Source organism: Manihot esculenta, chromosome 2 (genome assembly GCF_001659605.2).
Source record: "Manihot esculenta cultivar AM560-2 chromosome 2, M.esculenta_v8, whole genome shotgun sequence".
NCBI classification, from domain to species: Eukaryota; Viridiplantae; Streptophyta; class Magnoliopsida; order Malpighiales; family Euphorbiaceae; genus Manihot; species Manihot esculenta.
Window position 1 is genome coordinate 10,759,813 of NC_035162.2, and position 10,781 is coordinate 10,770,593.

The window sequence follows — 10,781 nt, forward strand, 5'->3', positions numbered from 1 at the left end:
TTTTGATATATAATTTAAAATTAAAATATTTAAAATATAATAAAATTTACGTATTAATAAAAAATTAAATGTATAAATGAACTTGTACCTTTTTGGGAGGTTGTGTTGCTTGACATTGGAGCTTCCACTTCCAGTGAGTTGATTTTCTCCACTCAGGTAATTGAGGGTCCCACTAGGTCCCTCTCACAGTCACAGATGCTCTCCAAAGCTTTAAGACAACAACTATCTCTATCTCCAATTCTTGATGCAGGAAGAAATTCAAAGGAAAGCTAAGATAAGCTATGTCTATATTTATCAACATTCACTTCATTTCTATTCTATGCCAAAAATATTTTCACGCTCTGAACATTTGTTGACTTAAACTCATATTAGTTGAATTGCTAATTTGCTATGTTGGTCAGTCATAATCTAAGATGACAGTATGATATGATTGGTCTAATGTAGGTAACAGCAAGTTCATTCTTTCTCTTTCCTACCGTTACTTTTTGCTTGATGATGATGATGATGAACATCAGGTATAAAGAGAATCTCCAATTAGTTTTATTGTAAATATTTTTATGCTATTGAATATGTAATGTTCACATTATTTGAAAGAAACATAGACATTAGATTGGAAGTAAAGTCTCATTGGCTTGTATTGGAAATGCTAATTTTCAACTCGACCTAACTTCAATTACATGACTTCTTTTTTTTTTTGAAAATGAGACTTATTGACTTATTATATATCTATACTATACTGGTCATTGGGCTTAATATTTGCTCTTATACTTTTTTTTATTATTATTATTATTTTAAAAATTAAACAATTTACTCTATGATGTAAACTCTACTTCAGAGCTCATATTATTGTAGTGCAACTTTTTGCCATTTTTCTTGTTAATGAAAAATCCACACGTTTATTTATCAAATCTTGGATAATAAAATAAATAATTTTGTTTGACAAAACAGTCAAAAATAATTTAAAAAAAAAACAACCATTTTTTTAATAATCCTATTATTTCTGGCTCATTTTCACTTGTACACATATGTACTGATGAAAATTAAATGTTCATAAAACAAAATTTTATAAATGGAAAAAGGTAATATTTCTATAGTATTAAATAAAGTTAACCAGAAAAAAAATATACACATGTTAATAAAATATCTTTATATATAACAAGTATAAAATATTTTTATTACTGCTATTTTATTGTAATAGTAGTTCCTATATAGTAAAATTTTTATCATACATAATATTATAAATATTTATAACGAATAGATTTTTTATTAATAAAAAAATAAAACTTCCAAGATTACTTTTCTATACACATTTGAACTTTTCGTTCGACATATCTCTTTTTATCCAATAGACCAAAGAAATCAAAAAAAAAAAAAAAAAAAACCGATCAACAAAATAAATTCGTTTGTCCGACCCCTTTAAACAAAACTAAAACGGGAGCTTAAAGGAGAAAAAATAATAAAGTAGTCCCACTCTCAATATGACAAAAATTGGGATTTAACAGCAGCATTTGTCCTTTGGATTGGGATTGTAAAGGATTTCACATGCATATGCAACCTGAAAATCGTTAAGAAACGCCTAGTTAGTTCCCATATTGAGCTGGGATGGACATCAAGGAAAGCTTCCAAATGAATAACAAGAGTGATTCATAACCAGATTCCGAGGTGTTTTGAATCTTTGAAGGTCTAAATTTTGAATGATAAACCACCCAGTTTACCCCATGATGCCTTATCTACTACCATGTCATATCATTATTTCACAAAGTTAAAGAGGAAAGGAAACACTGTACAAAGACCAGATGCATAGTTTCTGGATTATGAACTAAATACATCCAGGGGAGATATACAGACACAGAATCACATCCGGCCCAACCTTGCCAAATGCTGCTGATGTTTGGCTGCAGCCGCCTTGTCAGCAGCTTCGCGCTTGAGAGTCCTCTTTGCACGTCGGCCAGTTCTATCCTTTGTAGCCTCTTTCTTAGTTGGTTCGCGTGATGAACCAGCACCTGAGTCCTGGCTGTTCGGTCGATAAACTGGCCTGGCTTCTTGACGCCCCGCCCTAACATACCCATTGTCTCCCCACCTCCGATTACCAATACGAAGGTTTGATGAACGGCTTAAGTAAACTTCATCTAAATCATCCTCATCATCCTCATATCCATATGGATAATAATCCTCCAAATCATCATAAACATCTTCACGATAATCCTCTACAATCAGAGGTTTAAACCATGCAGCTCTAAGCAGGAGGCACACACTTTCTTCAAACATATAATCCAGGATGCTGTTGAATTGATGAAATAAACATTACTAAAATAGATCTTTTTAAAGAGAGCTAGAAGAAGAATAACATGCATGTAAATAATACAGATAATAGATGACAAAATGACATTTCCAGTATAATTGTGGATGCCAAATTTATAAACTTCTCACATTAAGTATGCCTAGAGAAATTATTCTAAACTCTCAATGACACTTAGTATTGCATACCTGCCATCAAGAGAACGATGAACGTTAAGAAACTCAAATGGACATTTGCACTGAGGACAAGTTGGCTTCTCACTGTACGTGGCCCATCGAAGGATACACATCACACTGCACAAAACAAAGAACATAATGTAAATCATGTACAGCATGCACTTGCATTCAAAGGTTAGTTTTATCTGACTAAACACAAACTAAAGATGGTTATGATAGATTTACAGGATGAAGTTCAAGTGAAAGAAAAATGTAATAGAGCTGGGCAAGTTCAAAAGTTAATGTGAATCCATTGACATTTTATTTTATCACTTGCCACAAAAGTGGCATGTTATGAACATCAAGTGTTTTTCAGTTAGATGGCATTCCTGATAAGAGCATAAATTAGACAAGAACTAGCAAACTGATAGCTCATAGCACATATTCATCAGACATGTCAAGCTATGAGAATGAGACTAATCACATGATATTATCAAAAGCCCCAAACAACGACATTAACCACAAACAGCAAAAAGGGGGAAAAAAAACATTCTATCATATAATAGTTTCTTTTTTCTATAAACCACACTGAACTCTTTGTGATGTAATAAAACAATTTATAGCATGTAAAATGCAAATGTTAGCATCAAAAGAATGTATATCCACAAAACAATTCCAAGTGATTAAAATATGTGCATCACAAGTGATACAAGACATAAAATAAACATACCTCCTTTATAAAATTCCAGCAACCTGCTCAGTAAAAATTTAAACCATGGTCTCAAAAGGCGACAGGAAAGCAAGAACTTTTTTAATTTACTGCTCAACAGTGAGGCACAGTGTAAGCCTCATAGCATAGATGGAAGTCATCACAATTTACCAAAACCAAAAACAACAAATAAAGAAACAAAATTAGCTAACATAAAAAAGAGGGGAAAAAAATTTGCATAAACATAAAGCATAGCTTCCAACCTGCTTGTTGGGTAACTGTATTAATCAAAAAATATCTCCTACCAAAATTCAGTCCAGATTCATCTAGACAGCGTCAAATCCATCCTCCCCATCAAAGAATAAAAATAATGACGATAAAAACTTCAACCATGAGTGAGGGAGTCCATTGAAGTTCCCAACAATTTAGAAGAAACTATTACTCTCATCAAACAGCTAGTTTGATAATATGTTAAACATAGAGGTAAGAACTGATGCAAGCTCAGAACATATTATAGCATACATACTTGTAAGGCAACAAGCTAATGTACATCGTACAGTTACTATGGAGGCAACCATCTCAAATCTAAGCAAAAAAGCTCAGGCCTAAGAAACCAACTCCTAACTTCCCATATAACTTGTACAAGTACATTATCCTCAAGGCAGTCAACTTGAGCTTACCTTCACACTTCGTTTTTAATAACTAACCATAGCCCCAGCCATCCATAACTCAAATCTAGGGTCAACAAATAAACTAACTCTAGAACACAGGTTAAACCACATTGACTAAAATTTTGTGTACAATAATATCATGTACAGAATTTGAGGCACCTTCATTAGTTTTCTCCTATAGGATTGAAAAAGTTAGAACATATAATCTAGGTTCTACACATCAACAACTTACTCATTTACCACTTGAGCGAAGCCTCATATACAACACAATTATAAGAGGACCAACCAGAAATCATCTTTAAGGTACATTACAGGAGCTCATGTTTCTCATTTTTGAATCATCAGATGCAATAAAAGAAAGAGATAGACACCCCAAATGCGTAAACAGAAAAGTGATTTGTTGTACTAACCAGTAGGCGTGCTCACAACCTTTTATAAGAGCAGTTTCCTGAAGCACAATCTTATCCAAGCATATCGCACAAACTCCACCATGATTCCCACAAGGTTTTTCATGAATCTCCATCTTAGTTTCTACTTCCCCCTGAAGACAAAATCCCAGTGGACGAATTCAATGATAAATGACAACATGTTTATTTCCTAGAAGAGGAAAAAGGGGCCTAATTTGAAAGGGCTTCTGAAAATGATAAAATATATGCAATCTAGTCTAATAGTCATAAAATCCGCCGATATTATTTGAATCTAATTGCCCTAATAATCTAATTGCTGTTGAAATTGAATGATACAAAAACTCAAACCAAGAATAAACATAGGTCATATCATTTAATTTTTCTTTCTACGTTTTCACCGCAACCAAACAAAACATAAGATCAAAATTAAAACACACACAAAATCAACTTTCTTCTTTTGCTATTAAATCAACTGTATCTGATTCAAAATTTTCTTTTTAAAAATTCCATATAATAATCCCTTCCACCGCCCTGAACCCTTTTTCCGCAACTCCCAAGAAAAAGAAAAGAAAAAAAAGCACGGAGAAAGAATAAGCACCTGATCTTGAATGGCTAAATGGGAAAGAGCGGTGGGTAGCTGGGAAGCGTCAATGTTAATGAGTGAAGTCATGGTGATCTAACTGTTTCTGCTAATCTAATCTAATGAAAAACAATCTGAAATTTGTACAAATCTAAAGGGGAAAAGAAGAGAAAGAAATGCAAAGATAGAGATAGAGATAGAGATGCTGAAGTATAATTCTAATGAGATTCCAGAGAGGGAGAGAGAGAGAGAGAGAGAGAGAGAGGAGAAGCCCCTGAGGTTAGAGGACGAAAAGGCCCTAACAAGAGGGGACTGGTTGTGGATGACATAAAAAGCCGTAAAACTTCAATATTTCTTTCCAGGACGTTGGGTTCCATGTGGGAATATTCTTCCTCTTACACGTCTTATTTACTTTTCCTTATTTCCTGAAAATTAATTAATATTTTCTATTTCAACAAAATATTTAAACTTATAAGACATCTTATTAAATTGAGTCGGCTCAGCTGCAGCTGTAGAAAGCCGTAGAAGAGTCAGGAAAGGTCGTCTGATCTAATCTCGTAGACTCCTTGTCCTGGCAGGCAAGCAACGCAGAATACGAAGATGCAACGGACCCTGGACCTAAGGCCCAAGCCCAACCAAGAATTGCACCAGGGCTCTTTATAAACACTGTCACATAAAGCCGACAAAACACTTTGATCTACAACCTCGTCCATCTTGTAGCCCAAAATATGGCCTTTGCGTGTCTCCATGCCATACCCTTGAGGCCTCTCAAATCTCAGTTCCACAACCATGGCCATTTTTCATCAACTGTATCACATTTCTTCTAGGTGGAGAAAATTCTGTCCAAGTTGAAGCAAGATTATTTAAAACGCTTTGCACAATTTATCATTTTAGCTTATACCCACTTGTCATAGTTACATCTGAATCTTACGAATGCTTTAAAATTTTAAAAAGCTAGCAAGGGATGTGCTGTAGACTTGGCTCCCCTAGAGTTGTGAGCAAGAAAAATTATTATATAGAGGTCCAAAATAAGAACCGTAAAACTAAAGCTTCATTTCCTCTGCTTGTGCTGGCTTTTGAACATATTTCCTCCTTACTTTTCACTTATTCTTTTGTGCCCTAATAGAGTATGAACTCTGAAATCATTCTTGAAGATTATTTTCAGTGGGAGGGTTAGCTACTATGGAATATTATTATGAAAATCCAGGGTTAGTAGATGCATGAAGAGGTTTGATTAGGACTGCAATGGCGCTGAGCTGGCTAATTGCACAGCTCATCAATTTAGACCAGAGACCAGACCATTCAACTAGGTGAGGCAAAGTGGCAGTGGTAGTTTAGTGTAAAACAAAAATTATTCATGCATGATGTATACGAAAGGGATATGCTTTAAATATCTTTAGTAATCAAGTATTGATTGTGGATGAACTTAGGACCTCTAAGTCTCTGATTGGTTACATTACCCAGCTGTTATATATATACATTAAAATGCAGTAATTGTAATTAAATTTGTGATTTTATTTTATTTTATTTTAATTTTTAAATGAAAATCGAAAAGTAGAAACTGATATTTCACAAATTTACTCAAATGAACTTACTATTAAATTAAAACTATAATTATTAATATAAAAAAATTATGTATTATTAAAACGGTAGAAGTTTAACTATTAAATTATTATTTTTTTAATTAAATATATTATTAACTATAATTAAATATAAATTAATATTAATTATATATATATAATTAATTTATATTTAAATAATAATAATAAAATATTATATTTCACATATTATTTGAATTCTCATATTTACGATTTAAATATAAATATTAAATTAATTAATCTAAAATTTAAAAATATTAATTTTTTTTTCAATCAATTGACCATGCAAATAACTTGCATCTCTAAATATTTTTAGCTTTTAAAATTACTAATATTTATTTTTACTAAATTAACTATTAATTCTTATACTAATCTTTTTCATATACAATAACTTTTAAAATTACTAGTATATATATATATATATAATAACTTTTTCATAAATAATAACACCCAAAAATTAAATAATAATAACAAAGTCAGACGAGATCCCATAATTAAGCGGTGGATAATGTATTAAGGATTAAAGGTCAATTTTGTTGTTATATTATTACCGAATTGTCCTCATAAGTCTTTGGCATTATACATAGTTTGGTAGTTGTCGTTATTATAGTAGTTGCAAATTATTTATTCCAAACATGGCCCAAACAATTATATTTTTTATTAAAAAAAAACAAATTTTAATAACTTTTTCTTATTGATTAAGTTCAATTAAATTTGGCATTATTTATAACTTATATGAAATCTAGCTTCCAGTGTCCGCTCCGTTTTTTATTTTACAACTGGATAGTGGCGAAGCTGGATACTAAATTTGGAGGATCAAAAATAAAAATAAGAAATTATTTTTCTTAAAATATCTTAATTTTTTTAAAAATATTTTTTATTAGTTTTTTTTTTTTTGAAGTCTTATTAGTTAAACTTTATGAGTATCTGAATATTAAAAAATTAAGAAAATATTTTATTTTAAATTATTTTATGTGAAAAAAATCGAGTCTAACATGATTTATTTCTAATTAATAGAAAAGTCATGCTTTTTGGGTCAAATTATCATTCATATGCAATACTGTTTCTACTGCACAGACAAATTGCACATGCATTCTAAATCTATGGCCCTTTCTAGTAGTTTAATTTATGGTTATCAATCACCGCCCGGTCTATAGTAATCGGATCATAATTAAAACTTTGAATGAGAGTCAGCTCAAAACTCATAAGAAACGCAAGTTGATCTATTAACACATGACTCAGTTTATCTCTCCCGACTAATATTTTCTATATATAAGGAAAAAAGAATAAAGGGAGAGAGTGACCCTTCAGACTAACATTTTTCATATATATAAAAATTTTAATTTTTTTTTGAATTTCAAATCATCAATTATTAATTTCATTCTCTATATAAACTTTTAATATAGTTTCAAATTAAAATATTTTAATATAATTAACTAGTAAACTATAGGAAACTTTACCTTATTAGCACATTAAAAATATATATATATATATAATTAAATCATAATATCGTTATTTAAAAATAAACTAATACCATAGAAAATTTTAAATGATAGATCATTTAGTGGAACGACACATATGCAACCAAAAAGCTCATGTGGGTATCATATCATTAATGAATCCCTAACCCTAAATCTAAAAGTTGAATTCAAATGGTGGGTCTTTCTTTGGACTAGTTCAAGTGAGGAATAGTTAGTCCCCAATAAAAGCATAGGGCAACCCTAATTAAACACAGATTGAAAAATGAGCACCATAACCCTAAAGCCAAAAGTATGAATGCATGCAACCATTAGCTTTCCTTTTTGGTTCATTAAACACTACGTGTATGCCAGGTCCACAAAGAAAAAGAGTAGTTATATATCACATGCTTAATTATGACCAAAATTTAATTATCTCAAATTAAAGTCTCACAGAAAAAGGCAACTGTCAGTTTTTTTTTTTTTTTTTTCCAATTGACCCGTTCTTTATCTGATTTTTTTTTCTAAAAAAGAAGATGAAAATGTTTGTATAAATTACTAAGTAATTTACTAAAATTTCAAAAATATATAATTAAAGGTCTAAAACTACGTGAACTTAGCAGTTATGATAATTAGGGCAGGAAAATAGGACTTTTTGGTAGACTTTAAAACTTATGATACTTTCCTGGCTCTATAAGGAAAGATTTTAGAGAAGTTCAAAGCCGGCGTGGTTGACCACCGACCCATCAAAACCTATGAAAAATTAATAAATAAATTTTGAAAAAAAATAAAAATACTAAAAAAGAGAGACTTTCTCCAAGTCAATCCTTTCCTATATTTAACCCATCTTCTCTCCTCATTTTCTCTCCAACCAAACACCCACCATATCTCATCCCTTTCTCCTTATCTCAAATGGGAAATGCTCTATCTCCATGTTTCCATCAAACAAGATCTTCACCAGTGAAGCTAATCTTCTGGGAAGGAGCTACAAGGATTCTCGCAGGAAAACACATAGCAGGAGAGATCATGTTCGAGAATCCAGACAAGATTATTTGCCATGCAGATTCTTTCTTCATTGGACACCCTATACCAGCCCTAGCAATTGATGATGAGCTCAAACCAGGCCAAACCTACTTCCTTCTTCCTATAGATCGCATCTCTTTCAACCACGTTCTATCTGCAGCTTCTCTCGCCGCCTTAACCAGCTCCTCCTGCCCTACACCGGCACCGATCAATTTCAGTGAATGTGATCCTTTCCAATACGTAAAGGGTCCAAACGGTAGGATTCTGATAAAGGTGGTGCCTGAATTCATAACAAGGCTTCTAAATAGAGGTAAAGAACAAGAAAATAATGGGTCTGCTAGTGAAAATGGTAATAGTTTTCTGTGTAGTACGCCAGAGTTGAAGAAGCATTATGAACAGCTCGTTAGGTCTAAAGAACAAACATGGTCACCTAAACTTGAGACAATTTCAGAGTTCAAAATTAGGTATTCTCCTTGTAGATTGCTAGGGTTGGAGTGGAAACAAAAAGAAGAGAATTATGCGTAATTTTGTATTAATTCTTTTATCTGCTAATTGTTAAAAGGGTAAAATGATATGTATAATAGATCATATATATAGTTATATTAGAATTTAATTTATGGATCAATTTGTACAAAGTTTGATATTGTACAAGTTGCCCTTTTTGCTTTGATTAGTAACAGATGAAATTCTTTTTTCCCTTTTAGGGTATATATGCAAAGAACAATTGATTTGTGATGCTTAATTCTTGATTATCAAAATATGAAAATTGGGCTGAAGATACACTATTACATCGTAGAGAATCATATGATAATTGGGATGTTGAGAACTTATTTTATAACAACTTTCAAAGATAAAAATTAAAATTTTTGAAAACTCTATCGATACATTTCGGCAGTTCTTTATAGTAATCGTATATTTCATGAGAGTCACAAGACTCCACATCAGATATTCAAGTTTACACGTCTGACTTTTTAATTACAACCAATCAGATATTCAAGTCTGCACGTCTAATTTTTTAATTACAACCAATAAAAAACACTACCATATAACACATTTTAATTGAGTATCGAATTAAACCGATATAATTAGGTTATTAATAATTTATTTCAAACATAACTTTCTAATACAGTCCTATTGTGATTGATTCAATTTTTTTAAAGCTTTTGCTAATATTAATAATCAGAACTACAATAAACTCAAATTTCAACAATTTACATGATATTGATATATTAAATAACATTAATATAATAAATAATAAAAATAGCAGTATGCTTAATTCTGCCATAAAAAAAATCTTTTATTAAAAATTTTGAATTATTATTTAATTGCTAGATGACTACAGATAGTTATTATAAATAGCATGCTTAAAGTTTTTAAGAGCATAGAATGCTTGTTGTTAAATGCTAGATTTTAGACAGGATATTTCAAGAAAAACAATATATCATTCATATTCCAATTCTCTGCTAAAAAAAATAAAATAAAACAACAAATTAATGAAAAAAGTAATTAAATATGATAGAATAATAACCTATTAACAATTACAATTTAATTAAGACAGGATATTTCAAGAAAAAAAAAATGAATATTTGCTATCAAATAATTCCTAAACTGATTTTATGTAAATTGCAATTATTCATTTTTCAGATATTTACATATAGTGCCTTAATATTATTTATTATATTAATATTATGCATAAAATGATATAATATTTATTATAATGTGATGTGTAACTTAATTATATAAAAAATATTTTTTTAATACCGATCATAATAAGAAAACAAAATTATTACTAGAGCTAATCCTCAATTAACTCTTAATTTTTAGGCTACATTTTAGAAATTAATCTTTACCATTGATTAAGCTTATTAACCATATAATTACT

General features: G+C 30.7%; 2 protein-coding genes across 2 annotated transcripts; one reads left to right on the forward strand and one right to left on the reverse strand.

Annotated features, from left to right (window-relative positions):
* Positions 1-1,666: 1,666 nt before the first annotated feature.
* LOC110609448 lies at positions 1,667-5,148 on the reverse strand. The gene is made up of 4 exons (XM_021749023.2): positions 4,840-5,148; positions 4,245-4,375; positions 2,488-2,592; positions 1,667-2,281 (listed from the first exon to the last, which is right to left on the reverse strand). The coding sequence occupies exons 1-4, from the start codon at positions 4,909-4,911 to the stop codon at positions 1,855-1,857; spliced, it is 735 nt and encodes a 244-aa protein (XP_021604715.1). The 5' UTR covers positions 4,912-5,148; the 3' UTR covers positions 1,667-1,854.
* A 3,545-nt stretch (positions 5,149-8,693) lies between these two features.
* On the forward strand, positions 8,694-9,738 carry LOC110609739. The gene has a single exon (XM_021749520.2). The coding sequence runs from the start codon at positions 8,789-8,791 to the stop codon at positions 9,422-9,424; it is 636 nt and encodes a 211-aa protein (XP_021605212.1). The 5' UTR covers positions 8,694-8,788; the 3' UTR covers positions 9,425-9,738.
* Positions 9,739-10,781: the final 1,043 nt, after the last annotated feature.